Below are 17,936 nucleotides of genomic sequence, written 5' to 3'. Positions count from 1 at the left end.
CATTATTAGCACTTCACCGCAAAATCGAGGCCGTACTTGCTTGCTCAAAGAAGAGTGTTGTCCCAGCAAGCAGGCGCAGCGGAAAGCAAAGAAGGCCGCTTACGGAATGTGTGCTCCGAGTATCACAAAGGCCACCCAGCAAGTCGGCTATGAGCACTTCCCAGTCTCAGTCTCTCGTGGGTGCTGATCGTGTAGTTAAACCCGCGATATTGTTGTAGATTCAGGTACGGCAACGTTATGCCAGCCTGGACTGCGAACTCCTCCAGTGCACAAGTGGGGGTGGTGGCCAGTGACGGGTGACGTGCGTGCCGCACGATCGGATATATCGCAGCCGAAGGGCCGATTCCACGTAGAAGAGCACGTGAGGTCTGCTATAAGTCCGCAATTAGTAATATGCAGACTCGAAAAGACGACAGCGGCGAGCAGCGGCAGCAGTGGATTGGTAGTTGCAGGACACAAGTTGTGTGGTGGCTACGTTGTCGCGAGACGGCTCAAGGTGCAGCAGATAGACAGTGTGGAGAAAGGTCTCGCTTGACGAAGCAATGAACACAGATCGCCAGGCAATAACTTGATGCCTTGAGGCGACGAGGAGCTCATACCTAGCCATAGATCTTGTTTGGGTATCCTACGTCACACACAGGTGTACTGTAGCCTACATTCCATCTCACACTCCCCATAATCACGACCGTCAGACACAACGCTCCAACAACGCTTGCGAATGCATAAACATATCCATGCCGTCTCTTCGAACCATTTATCTCGGACACCCAACTACTGACAGTGGTGGGACACCCACAGAAACCATCTTGGACACCATGCAAGACCTGACAGCCGATCCTGCCACCTCCTGTCATACCCATGACACCTACTCCAACGTGCTGTACATCATAACACATCCCTTCGATGGCTGTGCCCAGCATGTTTACTGTAAACGTGCCAAGCGGGAAGACTACGACCAGGCCATTGAGCCTTTGGCTGGCGTAGAACCGTAGTAAGCATCCGGCCGGCGCAAAGACAAGCGCAAACAGGACTTCGCCTCGCCAGGTCTGGTGCGGTGGCCAGATAGTCAGAAAGACTGCACCTAACAAGCAGCCGAATCCTAGAAACACCACAAGAGGGTCTACCAGACGGCGCGTGATTGGTGTATGTATTCGCGGTGTAATTCGATCGAATGGAAGCGCAAGATGTGCGCCCACAATCAGCCCGCCTAGTGAAAGTGCTAGCGTCGTGAGCACCACAGCCGCCCACGCTTCGAAGGAGTAGCCACCATGACGACTCGCAGACGACCCAGTAGTGAAGGTATTAGCATTATAGTCAGCCTGGTGGTTTAGTGGCGTTGGAAGATTGTTTGAGAGGCCCATGAAAGAATCTCGTGCGAACGATGAGAAAGAGGTCAAGCTGCCGCAGAAAACGGTCGCAAGACCAATATACATTGGGATAGCCTTCTTCCGCTTCAGACGTTCAGCCTTGTGCAGAGCTGCCAGATCCTGTCCTTCCCTCTCCCGAGCAGCGGAATAATCAGCCTAATCATCACGGAATAAGCCCTGGTCTTCTGCTAGAAACCCCATGAACATTGAGCCTGCGAAATTGGCCCATATTACTGGTGTCACTATCGGCGCTCTGGGGTAGAAGGTGAGCCACTGCAAACCCAGTCTAGCTAGCGTGCCTAGTATCGAGAAGAATATAAGATATGAGATCGTGTATAGCTCAGTCAGCCATCGAGGTGTGGACGGGGCTGCTTCCTGATGACTTGCAACGAAGTCTTCGGGTCTTCGGGAGACGAAAGGCGACGGTGCACCAGATCTTGAGTCCTCGTCGTCTGCATCATGTGCTTCACCTGCTTCGGCGTCTTCAAGAGACTTGGGTTTAACAGTCGTGGAAGAAGTACCAGGTGGCTCCCTTGACTGCGCGATCGGCGGCGGGATTGCTTCCTCCGTCAACCCAGATTGAGTCTGCCTGCCGCTTGGTCTTCGGCGAACAGATTCGCCACCAGCCCTTGCTAGATTGGCATCGAGATTGCCGATAGACTGCGGTCTTGCTTGACCAAACTCAAGGACATCGTAGTCATTGCTATCTATCTTCGATGCGAGATTCACCTCGCCGATGTTGTCGAAGTCACGAGGCTGTTGGTAGCTGGCTCGTTTGCCTTTACTTCTTGTCGTGGTCTGGCTTGAGCTGCTGAGAGGCCGTGGGCGCTGTCCAGTGCGCTGCGCCTCGTAGTATGAATGCCGTCGAGACACGGTGCATGTGCTGTGCCGAGACTCATGCCGAGACTCAGGTTGTTGAGGGTTCAGTATCTCGTCATGAACACGAGACGATGATACCTCAGCAGTGAGGGTCAAGTCTTGACTGTTCGGAATAGTCCATGGATGATGTCCTCCTATGATAGATGGAACATAAATGTGCAGTCTCTCGTCATTATAAAGACGTCCGCGGCGGTCTGGCTAGTGTTGGTGATATCCTAGGAACAACCTGTTGCTTCCCGTCTGACCATTTGATAGGGTTGATCGTGCAGCGACGGCGACGGATCGGTCTGGCACGTTCCGGCGAGGTCTGCTATACCATATTCGTCTGCGCGAAGCCCCACAATAGCTGTGAGCTTGGTCCCTCCAGCAATCAACGAACAGCAACAAGCAGCATCTGTCGACTGTTCAGACATTCTTGAAGGTTCATTGATGGTATAGCAGTCTCGGTCCCAGGTTGTATCAGTCGACGTGTTCTCAGATTAAGACCATGGCCATCAAACTCCCAAGCAACGTACATGTCTCGACCCATCCATGTCTGAGGGCGAAGCTCAGCCAACTACGATCCTCGTCAACCAATGCTGCGGATACGAAGCGTTTGGTGCACGAGATATCGACCATAGTGAGCTGTGAAGCACTGGCACATGGCTTCACAACGGAACAAGTAGGAAGTGTAAGCTTTCCCACCAATTCTGCCAGCCGAATATGGCTGACACTACAAACAGGTGAACAATCGCTGATAAGTATGTGTTATGTACGTGTAGGACGTGTCACCCCTCGGCTATGAGTTCACAGTGGAAGACATCTCGCCTTCACACATCAGCCTCGTCCCAATCCTTCGATCAGGCTTGAGCATGCTCGATGCCGTCCAGTCTCTCCTGCCAGCTCCCGTGACAGTCCACCACCTAGGGATGTACCGGGACAAGAGCACGCTGCAAGCGGTCGAGTACTACAATAACCTTCCACCATACCGCACTGCCGACGATACAGGAGGCATGGATCTGGCAATCATCGTGGACCCCATCATCGCTACTGGGTCGACAGTATGTGCTGCTATTGATACATTGAAAGACTGGGGTGTGCCACGTATCATATGTCTGGCCGTATTAGCCAGTGAAGAGGGCTTGAAGAGGGCTGCTGAGCTCTGGCCGAAAGGAGTGGAGATATGGGTTGCTGGTATGGATGCTGAGACTGACGAGAAAGGCATGATTAAACCTGGTCTGGGCGATATTGGAGATCGATTATACTTGACAATGGGCAAATAACATAACTTTAGAGCTATTGTGATGTAGCTTTAGCAAGCCGCCTTTTAGACTAGACAAAGACTACGCAGTAGATTTCAACAACATAACTCGACGTCTTGCCCGCATCACACGCATTCGAGAGTCTGGGGCTGATCGGAGACCGCGACTTGATGGTCGTCACCTCCCCAATATACTGATACTTTACACTCTCTATAAATCCTATATACACGACTACATTTTGTGGACGTGCTGTACAGGCGACACGTAATGCTTTCGTCCTCGGACAGCGTAGTCCAAGACTGCAATCAGGAACACGCCACCAAACATCAGTATCGACCAGTTCATAGATGTCGCCGTGGGGTCGTTGAAGACCGGGAAGAAGCTTGCTATGGCGGCCACAATAACGTAGGCCACGGCGAACATGTTGATGGGTGTGCCGAACTTGCCCAGCGAGAAGCGAGCTGGTGGTAGAGGCTCACGGCGAAGACGCTTGATCATGACACAGCTGATCGAGAGGGCGTAGGAAAAGCTAGTGGCGCCTGTGAGGAGGGCGAAGATGGTGTTGAGAGCTGCCGTCGACCCGATGTCTGAATCGTTGTTAGTACGATAGTCAATAAAATCTACGACGTCCTCGATTAGACTCACTGATCAATGCAATGATAACCAAAATGCCGAGCGAGAACATGATCGAGTTGACTGGGATTGGTGTACCGATGACAACGACCTTTCGAAACCAAGGTGAGAATGGTAAAGCGTTATCACGAGACAGTGCCCATGCTTGGCGTGAGGCCGCAGCGAGTGCGTTCAAGCAGGTACAGACACTGAGAACCATTGGAATGACGATCAGGCAGACAGTACCGACCTTGCTGTTCGTGGTGGCCAAGAAGACCTGATCTGAATTAGCATTTATCTAGAAACGGTTCTTCGGCAGACGTACATCGATGAATGGGAATGGTGAAGTTGAGTTGACGAGAGCCTCAATGTTGGTGATACAATAGCAGTAGGTGATGATGAAGACGAGGCCCATAGCGCCATTGATCAGGACAGTTCCGACGATCATGCGTGGCACCGACTTGCTGGCGTCTCGAGTCTCTTCACTCAAATGCGCAGCTGTGAAGCAAAATCAGTACAAGTATTCATATAGTTAGCTGTCATACTCTGCTTACCTGCATCAGATCCAGCAAAGGATCCAGTAGCCGTGATTGACCCGACATAACACGCGGTACCAATGCTAGACCATCCACCAAAGTTCGAAAATGTGCCGAATACATCCTTTGAGGTTGTCTTCGGTGCCAACACCCACAAGACAATGATGATCGCGAACCAGCCGAAGATGTGCAATATGAAGATTAAACCCTCCAGAAGCGGTAGTCGCTTAGCGCCGAATGTATTCATGCAGGTTGCAAGTATACCAATCAATATCATGAGGAGAGATTGATGCCAGTTCTGAGGTACATAGTTCTCGTGGTAGATGGATGCCATCACCAGGATCAGTACAGCGGCTGAGTATGCAGTAGTTGCGATCAAAGCTTGCCAGCCCAGTGCTGCGAGCCATCCGGTGATGTAACTGAGGAATCGTTGCTGTGACCGAGGCGCAAACTCTGAGACCTGTTCGCATCATCAGCGCAGGACTTACATCAGTACAAAACTGCCTCCACTCACCCAATGATATTGCCCGCCAGATGTTGGAGCCATAGAAGCCATCTCAGCGAGTGATGCTGCGAGAGCGAATGTGAAGATCCACGATGCAAGATACGTCCAGACTGCGCCTGCCAAACCACCATTGACCATGACGAAGAAATTCGTCAACAACAGAGCTGACCAAGTCGCCATGGTCGTTACACTCAAGCCGAGGACTGATAGCGACTTGAAGTTACGACGGAGCTCCTGGGTGCGTCCGAGACGAGCCATATCGACCGCGTCTGCTTCAGTACCAGAGTGCATGCCAGTGGCATCGTGGTTGATCTCCTTGTCGCTTCTGTTGCGCGAGTTGCCATAGAATGCTCCATTATTTTCCTCGAAACCCTTCTCGCCAGTCTGGCGCAGCTCATAAGACTCCATCCTTCAAGCAGAACAACGGCGCTCTCTCTCAGCGACCGTACAAAGCAAATGAACTGATGGGTTTCTCTCTACCAGCAAGCATGAAGGGTAGGAGATATTCGACGTAAAGCGAGTGCCAGGGCACGTTCCTGGACTATCCTGAGACGAGCATGTAGGCGAGTATACTAATGCCGCCTAGATGGATAGAGCGGATCTCACGGGTCCTCGTTATTATTGATGGTTTGCGCCAGGGTGATCGTCCATCGCGCATTCAAGGACGTTGTGTCCGAAACGTGGCTAGCCTTCATCACTGTGCGAGCCGTTTCTCGCCCTCGCTGGGTAGGCCCCGGCTCCCAATAAGCTGATCTACCAATCATGATTGTTGCCGATTGGTGCCGATCTCTGGTTCTCCACTTGAGTGATGGCCACATGGTGGATGCCACGAGGAGCTAGACAACTTGCAGTATACTGCGTACCGCGTGTAGCGTGGGCCTTGGCTACGTCGCGAAGGTAGCCGCCATCTCAACTTCTCTTGCATACGCGAATATGCACAACTGCCGTGCCGCTTCCAAGCAAGGAGACGACAGATTGCCGATTCGCGTGGGATCGTCCTGCCCAAGCTGGAAAGTCGTCGTGTGGCTCGGTGTTGTAAGTTGTCCCTTAGAAATATCCTTACTACTCCGAGACGTTCTACGTTCATTGGCACAGCCGCTTCTACGATATTGATCGACAATAACGTTGAGTCAGTCTACCTTTAGCCGCATCCTGTAGACACACGGCTCTCAACCTCCATCTCCACTTTCCAAGAGACGGTCTCCCTCCCGGTGCTCGGCGCCACACTAACGGCACCGCTTGCCTCTGCCGATATGCAATTACGCTATCCGCGTGGTCGGAGCTGCCTTTTGCGTGCTAGTGTGGTGGAGGTTGCTCGTCCATCGTGACATCGTCAGCTCGTCTCTCCTGCTGGCTCTTCTTGGAGGATCTCAAATCGGACGCTTCATCAAACTGCTTGTTATTTGTGGGCCGGCCTCCTACATACTGGGCCACCACCACGAGCTTAGAGTTTGAGGACTCGAGAGCCAAGTGCCTCGGTAGCAACAATAAGGACACATGAACGGACGGGATTATTATCCACATTATCTGGACTATAGACTGGCGGGTGCTACGCGGTCCAGGAAATGAGGCATCCACGCACCCACTTCTCGCCGCCTGAGCAACCAGTAGTCGCACGCAACGAGCAGCTCGTCCGTCTGGCGGTGTCGCAGCAAGAAATTGCCTGTTCAAACCAGGGATCCGCAGTAACCAATGTGATCGTCAAGTGTGCGCCTGTTGTGGAGTCTCCCCCCATACTTTGGACGTAACATCTCTTAAATCCTCATGGATACCCTGTTTTCTGACTAGCAGATGGAGGAATGGTTAAGCTGAGACAAGCCCGCCTGCACACGGAAATGGCAAATGCCACAGATGCAGTATTCTTCCATGCAGCATACTGGAATGGTAATCGCGCCGGGTATGGTGCATGGCTGTCCCGTTCGTCCTGGTAAATGTGATAACGTACCTGCGTCTTGCCTAGAGGATTACCATATTCAGGAACGGGCCAAAACTAAAAGAGCCACCCAAGAAAGGGTCCTTTGATGGCAAGATCTTGTAGTTTGCACATACGACTCCAATCCCACATATTCGAGTTCCACTCTCCACTGGTTGTTTTAGACATGCGCTGCGCCTGAAAGTCCTTGCCGTGCGATAACACATCATATCATGGCCGATCCTTCAGCTCCAGTTCCTACGCTCACTGTCAGCACGGCGGTCACACCTACTGACCACAGTGCTCTCATAACACTTGCTGGATGGCTTTGCATGGTAGCGGGAGTACTGTGCTCGCTGACGCGACTGCACATCCGTTGGCCTCTCAGATCACTTGCCGGATCGGATGATGTTACATGCGGCGTTGCAACCCTTCTTGCTATCATACAGACAGCAATCACACTGCAAACGGCGAAGCATGGTCTTGGAATTACAGTACAGGACTTGACAGCAAGTCGAGAGGTTGGAGTTGAAAAGGTTAGATGTGTCGAGCATTATCGAAGACTTACGACTCTGTGCTGACCTCCAGGTTTCACAGACACTATATGCCACAGACCTGATATTTGTGCTATCTCTATGGATTGGCAAGATTTCGGTGGCCCTCCTGTTCGTCCGCCTAGCCAACTCGTCGAAGAAGACAAGACCCGGCTGGATCCTCACAGGTCTCACGGTGGTGTTCGGCTTTATCTCGTTTCTATTGATTGCGATCCGACCACCCACTAGTCACCCATGGCGATATGACGAAGTAACGGCATCTTCGGCATTGGCCAGATGGATAGTCAATGGGGTTTTGAGCATTATCGTCGACCTAATCGTATGCGGCATGTCCTGTTATCTGGTCTGGGACTTGCAGATGAACTTTCAATCGAAGTCGCTCGTCGTCACCGCTTTCGCTCTCCGTATTTTTGTGGTGCCAATCACGATACTGAGGTTGGTGAGCTTGGGCAATGTGATGCCGGACAACATCTCATTCACATATACCCTTCCGGAGATCTTCACGCAGCTGGAAATGCACTGCAACCTGATCGCAACGACTCTGCCATGTCTGAGACTGTTCTTGACAGCATGGAATACGAACTTTATGAACCTGAACTTGGAGGAGATGGATCCACAGGCATACAAAGAGCGTAAGTCGTCGGACACGGCCGGACCCAAGCGTAACGCAACTAACATGAGTGACAGATGTGACCTCTCACACACAAAGCTACGAACTGTCATCCCAGATCAACGGCAACAGCAAAGGAGGATCCAGATTAGGGCACAAACAGAACTCAAACAAGCACGGATGGGCAAATCGATCACAAGGGAGAAATACAACAATGGTGGAACGAGCCGAGCGAGACGAAGATGCAGCTAGCGACAACTCAACACAAGCAATTGTGATCAAGCAGACTATCGCCATAGATAGGGAATGAGATATTATGATACGAATGTACATATGCTTGCAATCTTCAAACAAGATGCAACACAACTCTTGTCCAGCACCGAAATAGGTCGGCTCGACAGAACCCGTACAGAACCACGCCGTTGAAGCTGCCACATTGAAGCTCACGTAACCAATCCTGGCTGCCATTGATGCTGTGGCGCAGTACCGCCGCACTATCTCGCCAACATTAGAGCTCCTTGACACTGCCGATGTAGATTACGCTCTGCCTCGATCGCCTCCAGCTCAGACGGTGAGTCCCAGTTCAGCCACCAAGTCGCTGATCAGACTTCCTACCTCAGTCAAGTCGAGCTGTCGCAGAAGCTCCGAGATCGAAGTGTCATCGTTGTCACCCAGGGCGTTCAGGATCTCAGATACATCATGACCGACCACACCGAGCTTGATCAGTAGAGAGCTGGCGAGAGCGTTGTCGTCCAGGCCAGCGGCGGACAGGAGCTCAAAGATCGAGTCCGAGCCATCTAATCCGAGAGCTTGGAGGGCGCCTTCCACGTCTACATCGGAGAGGTCGAGACCAAGCAGGCGTTTGTTGAGGGTGTCAATGTTCAGAGCATCCATGTCGACATCCAGAGCGGATAGACTGTCATCAAGCAGGCATTTGTTCAGAGCGTTGATGTTCAACGCATCGGTGTCAAGTTCGAGGTCACTGAGGCTCACCTTGCGTTTGTTGAGGATGTCAATGTTCAAGGCGTCAGTGTCAAGGTTGAGGTCTTCGAAGTCCACCTGGCTTTTATTGAGGGCGTCGATATTTAGGGCATCGGTATCAAGATTGACATCGTCAAGGTCCACCTGGCGTTTGTTAAGGACGTCGATGTTCAAGGCATCCGTGTTAAGATTGAGATTCGTGAGATCAACCAGACGTTTGTCAAGGGCCTCGGGTTTCAAGGCATCCGGGTCAAGGTCCAAGTTCTCCAGGTCCACCAGGCCAGCCCCACGCTTGAAGGTCGAGTCGCCACCCGTGAGGCCGCCTGTGACAATGCTGGTCAGATCGGTCACAGTGTCAAGGACACGACGCTTGACTGAGCCATGACCAAGACCGGAAGTCAAACCATCAACAGTCTCGATCACACCCTCCTGGAGCTCACGCTTGCTCTTAAGGTTACCCAGGCCGAGCTTAGAGGTCACATCTGTGACAGTTCCAACAGTGCCGTCGAGGAGAGCATTGCGTTTGACGTCGATTAGGGCCACACCAGTGACGCCGTCGACCAAAGGCAGGACTGGGAGGAGCGGGAGAGCTTGGACCGCGGCGCCAAAAGCAAGGGCGAGGATGAAGAACTGCATGGTGCTTTGTGACGTGGTTGACTGTCGTGAAGGACGGGTTTCAATCGGAAGCGGCGGGGCCAAGGAGGATTAACGAGTGACTGGGTAAAGGAATGTGGTGGTGGCTGATGGGAGAAGTCATTTCTCAAGGACGATGTACATCCTTATATCACGTCCCAGCTGCACTGTCGGAAAATCTGGCTATCGTAGTAGGGATCCTCTTGGTGCAATACTCAGACTCATCAGGTTCTGGCTTTTCCCGTAGGACGAGATTGTACTCCGTACCGCGAGGCGTCTAGCAGGTAGCGAGTAAGATATCGCAGTCTCCATATCAGATTGTACTGGTGCTTTTCAATGAAGATCGACCTGGGGCGTATGCCATTGTGCTTCTCACGAGTCGTTGGCGGCGACTAGTCCTGTTCACAATCGATATGAGGTCCATGAGTCTCACACAAGCGACTTGCATATCTGGCAGTTGCCGTCGCTGCAACGGCCGGATAATGTTCGGTGATATCCATCACAAACTTCTGCTAATCGCTGCCCTCCGCCCTGATTAATGAATGCATGCTACTGCTGCCAGCTGCTGGCGACTGCGCTCACAAGCTATCTCCTTGAGCGCAGTGCCGATGGGGCCCAGAATCCTCATCACGCCCAGCTCATGAGTCGACTTCGATAATGATCATCATTATCACGCCCAGCTCACGAGTTGACAATTGGATAATAGTCATTACACGGGTGGAGTGAGCATGGCGTCGAAGACTGAGACTGTCTCCTTTTCACCACTCATCTCATCCTCACAGCACGGACGGGGACCATGACCACGAGATTATCGTGCAAAACACAGCGACACACATTTTGCGCACACATGCAGCTCAGAGGTCTGCTAGCTCGAGACGGAAATCACTGGGACCACTTCGCGCAGCCTTCCGTAACATCATTGACTTCTGCGCATGAAGCTGTTGGGTGTTGATCCTTCTGGCTACTTATTTGTTTTGTTCATGGAAACCATTTTTGGATGCATGATGGCAAGGTCAATGACTCGTAAACTTGACGGACTTGATAGTAGATGGAGATCGGACATAGGTCAAAGACCAAGGCAGGTCGACTACTAGATAAGCACAAGCTTGTCGTGACGACGAGGCCAGCGACCACTACTAGGTGGTATCAATAAAGACCAAATCTTTGATAAGACCGCCAGCGTGTCTACCTCAACACCTGCCCTCAGAAACGCCCTTACACTCTCTGCCTTTCTCCCAGCAACAGCAAGCATCAGAGCCGTGGCGCCTTTGTTGTCTTGTATACTGGCATCCACCCCTGCGCCAAGCAGAAGGCTGGTAACACCAGCACCAGAAGCAGTACACGAAGCCTCCATCAATGCTGTACGACCGTGCGCATTACGCAAGTCCAGCCGAGCACCTTTATGAATCAGCAATTCAACCATAGCTATCTTCTCTGATAATGCGGTCTGGTGAGTGACTTCCCTCCTGCACACAAGATGCAATGTAGTATTGCCATCTTCATCCTGAAGGTCTAATAGTGCCCCGGATCGCAAAAGGGCCGCAGCTTCGATCACGCTCGAGTGCACAGCGAGCATGAGCGGTGTGGATCCACGTGCATTGGATGCGTTTACAGAGACTCTGGCTTCCAGAAGGGGAGAACGAATGGCTTCACGTGTGGACTTTGCGTATTTGTCTTTGAAGGTGTAGTGCAGCAATGAGTCTCTGTTGCTGTCTCGGCTGTCAAGATTCGCGCCGTGATCAAGCAGAAAGTTCACAGTCTCGCGAGCTCGCTCGGGCTCCATAGCACAAATGTGATGCAGGCCTGTGTGACTCCAGTAATCTACCTTGAACGCCTCTGCAAGGCAAGCCTGAATGATCTGGGCCATGGTAGTGTCCAGTTCTTGCTTCGTTACAACCAGGGCATTCCGTCCAAGTTCATCCTGCAACAGCACGTCCGCACCTGCGGCGACGAGGCACCGTACAGCGGGAATAGACTTATAATGTATAGCTAGCATCAGAGGGGTCATGCCGCTTGGATCTCGAACATTGACGCGGGCGCCGGCAGCAACAAGCTCGTTAACCATGCTCGCATAATTGTGGACACTGACATGCCGCCCATCGCATGCGGCTAGTAGTGGATCACACGTGCTGGGATCGGCACCGACCTCGAGCAAAGCTTGTACGGCTTGCTTGTTGTCGCTCCGACAGGCGAGAAGCAGAGCGGTGACTCCATCTTTATTGACAGCGTTAATGCATGCTCGGATCCGATCCCTCTGCACCAACAGTACTCTGAGCAGTGCGTTGTCGCAGGTCTTCACAGCTTGGAGCAGAGGTGTGTCACCGTGTGCATCGTCAGCAGCTATCAAGTCGGCCCCATGATCCATCAAGCACTTGACGACGCTCGATAGTCGATGTCGAACGCAGTGATTCAGCAGGGTCTCGCTGTGATGATTGGTGTTGACATTTAGACCCGCCCTTATCATTTGCTCGAGGCGTGAATGCTTATCTTGCTTGCTCAACGCAGAAATGCCATGCTGAGAGATTGAAGCAGCATTGATCGGATGCGACTTGGTCGAGCCAGCTAAAGTCGACGGCTGGCCATCGTTCCAATGATTGGATCGAGTCTGATGCGCGAGAGTGATGAAATAATCGGCATGAATGTCATATTTGGATGCAATAGTCAAACCACGACGGAAAAGCTCGTCTACAACATCATGACGTCCATAGCGCATAGCGATCTCCAGTGGTCCGCCAGATCCAAAAGCGATTGATAGTTCCCCGTATGCTATTGCTACCTGTTGGAAATCATCGACCAGGATCGCCGAGTCGAGAAGTCTGATCACTGCTTCGAGGTTCCCAGCACCGCAAGCCCAGCACAACGAGTACCACTCGCAGTTCGAACAAGTGTGCCGATGGCGATTGTCCAAAAGACTCGCGAACTCTTTGGCGTTCTTGGACGCAAGGGCACGCATGAGCGGACTAAAGCTGACTACACATTGCGTTGTTTTCGAGGTACCCACCAGTAGCACTGTCTGACCAGTCTGCATTGGCGACGAATTGTGCTCGAGGCTGGTCCGAGCAAATGATTTCGCAAGAGCCTCAAGATCACTCGCTAGGTCCGTATCGATTCGTGGCATACACGAAAGGTTTGCGGGACGAATTCCTCCAGGCAAGTAGGAAGCCACCAACTTGAATTGTGCTTCTGAAAGCCTCAGAGTCTCGAGTCGCAATCCTTCGAATTGTCGACAGAGCATTACCCGAACGCTATCGAAGTATGCTTTGATCTGGAGAGTTTCCCAGCAACGAAGTTCGGATATATAATCTTGCCGCGTCGCCTCGAGTATCCAGCAGTTCGCTGCTTGTGGGAGCAAGCTCTCACAATCGCTCTGTGGTGATGACGCTGATACGCTTGAGTAGTCGAGACGCGGCTGACAGTGCAACTGGCGATCGGCTTTGAAGACAAAAGCGATATCACAGGAGCTACATTTGAATTTCGGCTCCGGGACATGCTCAACATGTACCTGCGCATGGCATAGTAATGCGCGTTTCGTGCTGCCAGCATGGTGACCACAGATTGGACACAGACTACCCCATTCGACTGAAGTGATCCTCTGGCCAAACTCTGAGGATTGCAAATACTGTTTGATGCTGCTCCGGATAGCAGAGCCTGAGAGCATATCATCGCGAGCTTGCCGACCTTGCATCGCGTCCCATCGTTCTTGATTCGCATTCAGACGTGTCAGATACTCGTCAGTACTATCTTCAATCTCCATGTCGAAGAGCATGTCTTCTGACGTGGCCATGATCTCCCTCTGAAAGTTGGCTGACTGCAAGAGGTCGACTTGGAACATGGCAGACGAGCCAGCCGCTCGCGCAGCTCCAAAGCCCATACGCTCATCCCAGAGCTCGGGCTCTGCCTGAGACGCATCGGATGGCATACGATATGCAGACTTGATTCGCGATGGCCAAAGTGGCCCTGGGCAAGCAAGATTTGACGACATCTGCTTGCCATCGTCCATGTATGATGAGGTGAGTTGCTCTGGATCGTCCACAATCTGCACGTCTGGCGTACATTTACTGCAAGCGGCCGAGTGGCTCCTGAGAAGCTCTAGATCGATGGGAGTCGAGTGGCTCCCACTCTCCAAGCCCGGAGGACTGGGGCGGTCGCTGGTGGTAGCGGTGCTACCTTCGGTGTCCGCGGATAGATTTGTAATGAAGCGGCGCGGACTGACTCGTCGTGACATATGCGCGACGGTGGTAAAGGCGGACGTGTCTGCTTCGGGGTCCACTCGACCGTCATTGCGCGACTTCTTCGACACACTCAGTGCACAACGCCAATTTAGCGGCGCCTCGGTATGTTCGTGAAGCACGTCTTTACGGAAAAGCTTGCCACAGCCAGGACATGGTATCTTTCCATCGCTGTGCTGATTCTTAACATGCCTTTCCAGCGCATCGGGGCGCGTGAAAGTTTCACTGCAGCCAGGTTCCGTACAGGTGAGCTGGGAAAGGGCGTGTTTCGTAGATTCATGTCTTTTCAACACATAATTAGTCTTGAAATGCTGTTGGCATATTGAGCAGTACGGTGGCACTGCGAGTCGCGGTTGCTTGCTGTGCCCAATAGATCGTTCGTTCGTAGCGCCCTGCCGCTTTCTTGCATTGTTCAAAGTAGCCATTAACAGTTATTAGCTTGGATGAGGAGAATGGGCGAGGTACTGGCGTGCTGACAGCATCGTATGTTTATGCATGAGCAATTGTCCAAGGTCTAGGTGAAAAGAAGGCAACCTGGTGGTGTGCGTCCATCCCATCTGCAGGGGGGGCTGCGCCATGTCGAGGCATGCTTGCCTTCAAATCGAGGCTGACCTGAAATCTTGGTGGTGCACTGCAGGCGTGGCGGAACAACTTTACATACCCAATTATACTATAGGTGAGGTACCGCATATAAACATGAAGTCACGATATCGCCTGCGCTACTAGATTCTTTGGCGTGCATCCTGGTGGTCGAATACAGATGTATAGAAGATCAGAAAGCGTATCGTTACACGAAAGTGCAGTACATGCTGAGCCCAGACTATATATGGAGCAACCGTGAACGTCACCGAGGCTCGTTAAGTCCGATAGCTGCATATCGAGCTGTGCTGTGTGATTTGGTCGTACAACGTCCGGTAAGGCTACATTTCGGAAGCAAAGTAGAACCCTTCGAACGTAGTGGTACAAGGTCACTCGATCTCGATGTTCACATGAAGCCGTCAGCAGAGTTGGAAGCACCAACAGACCGGAAGCGCAAACGTGCAGCACGTCAGCCATCGCCGGAGGACACCAGGAAGCAGAAGACGCTTCAGTCTCTATTCACCAACCAGCAGAAGCCTCACTCGAACCCGACAGTGAATTCGCCGAGCAGCAAACGACACAGGACAGACTTGGGACCTCCGAGCACGCCACCACGAGCTTTGCCAAAGTCAGCTATGTACTCCTTCCCATCTCGATCACCAGCTTCGAAAGGATCAAATGGCGTCATCGACCTCACAAATGGTAGCCCACCAGTATCACCCCAGGCTCGAAGAGTAGGCGGACGATCAGGTTTGAACCCACACATTGGAGCAAAGAAGCTCGTGGTCAAGAATCTCAAGACGAACAATACCTGGGACAGCAAGGCGTACCTCGAGAAGATATGGGGACAGCTAGACGCCGCACTAGCCATCATCTTCAAGGATGGCAAGGAAGGTTTCAGCCGGGAGGATTTGTATAGAGGCGTGGAGAATGTGTGTAGGCAAGGTGGAGCACGGACACTGTTCGAGAGGCTAGATGGCAGATGTCGGCAACATATCGAACGAGACATGCGAGACCCGTTATTAGAAAAGAGTGGAGCGGATAACGTGACGTTGCTTAAGGCTGTTCTCGCCGAGTGGGCACGCTGGAAGGAGCAGATGGTCACTATCCGAGCTGTCTACTTCTTCCTGGATCGATCATACCTGCTCTCCTCAAGCAAACCAACACTATCGGAGCTTATACCACAGCTCTTTCGCGAGATTGTCTTCAGTCACGAGCTGCTGACGTCGAAGATTGTGGACGGTTCTTGCGATCTGGTCGCCTCTGAGCGGACCACACAGAACAGCTATGATGACAGCTTGTTTCGACAAGCAGTGGATATGTTCCACGAGCTGCAGGTCTACACGTCTTCATTCGAGCCGAGATTCTTGGGCACTACGCAGAAATACGTCGCTGAGTGGTCCGATGAGCAGATCGCAGAGAGGACTGTACCGGAGTTTGTTGCCATAGCAGAGAAGTTCATCGCTACGGAGATGACAAGGTGCGAAGATTATGCACTAGATGCAAGCACAAGGAGAGACCTGCTGGCTTTACTCGAGGACCATTTTGTCACGCGGAAGGAGACCGATCTGACAGAGTACGAGCCTCTTGCGAAGCTGCTGGACAAAAGCCAGCTCTCAGAACTCACCGCGCTCTACGCTCTCCTCAACCGAAGACGGATTGGCAACAAGCTGCGGCCAGCATTCGAGAGGTGGGTAGACGAAACAGGCACAAGTGTGGTTTTCGGCAAGGAAGATGACATGGTTATCAGCCTCCTCTCGCTCAAGCGCAGACTGGACCTGGTGTGGAAGACGGCATTTATGCGTGACGAACAACTTGGTCATGGTCTACGAGAGACTTTCGAGATGTTTATGAACAAGACGAAAAAGGGTGAGGCGACATGGGGTACTGACAACACCAAAGTTGGCGAAATGATTGCAAAGTATGTCGATCAGCTACTTCGTGGTGGCGCGAAAGCGATACCGGACATTCTGACAGCAAGGAGAGCATCGAGCATCACTGGTCCAGCTCCAGGTCTGCAGCTTGAACGGATTACAACCGCAGAGGGCGCCATCGATGAGAATAATGAGGAAGAAGATCTGGACGAAGACTCGGAGATCAACCTCCAACTCGACCAAGTCCTCGACCTGTTTCGTTTCGTGCATGGCAAAGCAGTCTTCGAGGCTTTCTACAAGAAGGATCTCGCTCGTCGTCTCCTTATGGCTCGCTCAGCGTCAGCAGATGCCGAGCGAAGTATGCTTACTCGCCTCAAGACTGAGTGTGGTAGCGGTTTCACGCAGAATCTGGAGCAGATGTTCAAGGATGTTGAGCTGGCGCGAGAAGAACTGCAGTCGTACAAGCAGCGTCTCGAGGACCGGATAGGGTACGAGAAGGGCAAAGGTGTTGACCTGAGTGTGAACATCCTTAGTGCGGCGGCTTGGCCGACATATCCAGACATACCCGTCGTTGTACCTTCTAATGTTAAGAGGGCTATTGATGACTTTGAGTTGCATTACAAGTCGAAGCATACAGGTAGGAAGCTGGATTGGAAGCATGCTCTCGCTCACTGCCAAATGCGAGCAAACTTCAAGAAGGGCGCAAAGGAGCTCGTGGTCTCCTGCTTCCAAGCGGTAGTGCTCTTACTCTTCAACAACGTGGCAGACGACGAGCATCTGACATACAACCACATCCTTACCGAGTCCGGATTGCGTAAGTGTTTCGAGAGACGTGACGGAGATATCCCTATTAACACCTCGCACAGCTGAAGCAGAAGTAAAACGCACCCTACAATCACTCGCCTGCGCCAAACTCCGCCCACTCACCAAACACCCCCGTGGCCGCGACGTCAACGAAACCGACACCTTCACCCTCAACTCCGACTTCAGCCACCCCAAATACCGCGTCAAAATCAACCAAGTCCAACTCAAAGAGACGAAAGAAGAAAACAAGGAAACCCATATCCGTGTAGCCGAAGACAGGAATTTCGAATGCCAGGCTGCTATCGTGAGGATCTTGAAGAGTCGAAAGACGATCGGGCATCCGGAGCTGGTCTCGGAGACGATCAAGGCGACGATGAGTAGAGGTGTGCTGGCGGTGGGCGATATCAAGAGGAATATCGAGAGGTTGATTGAGAAGGATTACATGGAGCGGGAGGAGGATGGGAGGTATAGTTACATTGCTTAGATTTGGGACCGTGGGTAGGTTGTAACCGGAGGGCGAGATATTCATGAATGTGTCTTGTGTCAAATTCACCCTGTGATGGGAGGCGCCATTGGTTTCTCGTCCTCCTGGAGACCAACTGAGTGACGATTCGGGACAA

At 52.2% G+C, this 17,936-nt stretch overlaps 7 protein-coding genes across 7 annotated transcripts; 3 read left to right on the top strand and 4 right to left on the bottom strand.

The window, feature by feature from the left end:
• Positions 1 to 1,523: 1,523 nt before the first annotated feature.
• Positions 1,524 to 2,659, bottom strand: LTS14_000554 (uncharacterized protein; the record flags this gene model as incomplete). The annotated part of the gene is made up of 2 exons (XM_064833267.1): positions 1,524 to 2,444; positions 2,492 to 2,659. The coding sequence occupies 2 exons, from the start codon at positions 2,657 to 2,659 to the stop codon at positions 1,524 to 1,526; spliced, it is 1,089 nt and encodes a 362-aa protein (XP_064699536.1).
• Positions 2,660 to 2,733: 74 nt separating this feature from the next.
• LTS14_000553 (uncharacterized protein) lies at positions 2,734 to 3,508 on the top strand (the record flags this gene model as incomplete). The annotated part of the gene is made up of 2 exons (XM_064833266.1): positions 2,734 to 2,916; positions 3,008 to 3,508. 2 exons carry the CDS (start codon positions 2,734 to 2,736, stop codon positions 3,506 to 3,508), a joined length of 684 nt encoding a protein of 227 aa, XP_064699535.1.
• A 210-nt stretch (positions 3,509 to 3,718) lies between these two features.
• Positions 3,719 to 5,548, bottom strand: LTS14_000552 (uncharacterized protein; the record flags this gene model as incomplete). Its single annotated transcript, XM_064833265.1, has 5 exons — positions 3,719 to 4,074; positions 4,133 to 4,376; positions 4,425 to 4,597; positions 4,654 to 5,095; positions 5,150 to 5,548. 5 exons carry the CDS (start codon positions 5,546 to 5,548, stop codon positions 3,719 to 3,721), a joined length of 1,614 nt encoding a protein of 537 aa, XP_064699534.1.
• A 1,737-nt stretch (positions 5,549 to 7,285) lies between these two features.
• On the top strand, positions 7,286 to 8,526 carry LTS14_000551 (uncharacterized protein; the record flags this gene model as incomplete). The annotated part of the gene is made up of 3 exons (XM_064833264.1): positions 7,286 to 7,321; positions 7,641 to 8,238; positions 8,294 to 8,526. The coding sequence occupies 3 exons, from the start codon at positions 7,286 to 7,288 to the stop codon at positions 8,524 to 8,526; spliced, it is 867 nt and encodes a 288-aa protein (XP_064699533.1).
• Positions 8,527 to 8,780: 254 nt separating this feature from the next.
• On the bottom strand, positions 8,781 to 9,833 carry LTS14_000550 (uncharacterized protein; the record flags this gene model as incomplete). The annotated part of the gene is made up of 1 exon (XM_064833263.1): positions 8,781 to 9,833. One exon carries the CDS (start codon positions 9,831 to 9,833, stop codon positions 8,781 to 8,783), a length of 1,053 nt encoding a protein of 350 aa, XP_064699532.1.
• Positions 9,834 to 10,963: 1,130 nt separating this feature from the next.
• On the bottom strand, positions 10,964 to 14,055 carry TRPA1 (Transient receptor putative cation channel subfamily A member 1; the record flags this gene model as incomplete). Its single annotated transcript, XM_064833262.1, has 2 exons — positions 10,964 to 10,966; positions 11,020 to 14,055. The coding sequence occupies 2 exons, from the start codon at positions 14,053 to 14,055 to the stop codon at positions 10,964 to 10,966; spliced, it is 3,039 nt and encodes a 1,012-aa protein (XP_064699531.1).
• A 993-nt stretch (positions 14,056 to 15,048) lies between these two features.
• LTS14_000548 (uncharacterized protein) lies at positions 15,049 to 17,800 on the top strand (the record flags this gene model as incomplete). The annotated part of the gene is made up of 2 exons (XM_064833261.1): positions 15,049 to 17,326; positions 17,379 to 17,800. 2 exons carry the CDS (start codon positions 15,049 to 15,051, stop codon positions 17,798 to 17,800), a joined length of 2,700 nt encoding a protein of 899 aa, XP_064699530.1.
• Between the last annotated feature and the right edge of the window lie 136 nt (positions 17,801 to 17,936).

The sequence above is a fragment of the Recurvomyces mirabilis genome, assembly GCF_035927965.1.
Source record: "Recurvomyces mirabilis strain CCFEE 5264 chromosome Unknown scaffold_1, whole genome shotgun sequence".
Lineage (NCBI taxonomy): Eukaryota > Fungi > Ascomycota > Dothideomycetes > Mycosphaerellales > Teratosphaeriaceae > Recurvomyces > Recurvomyces mirabilis.
This window is presented reverse-complemented; position numbering and strand designations above follow the sequence as displayed.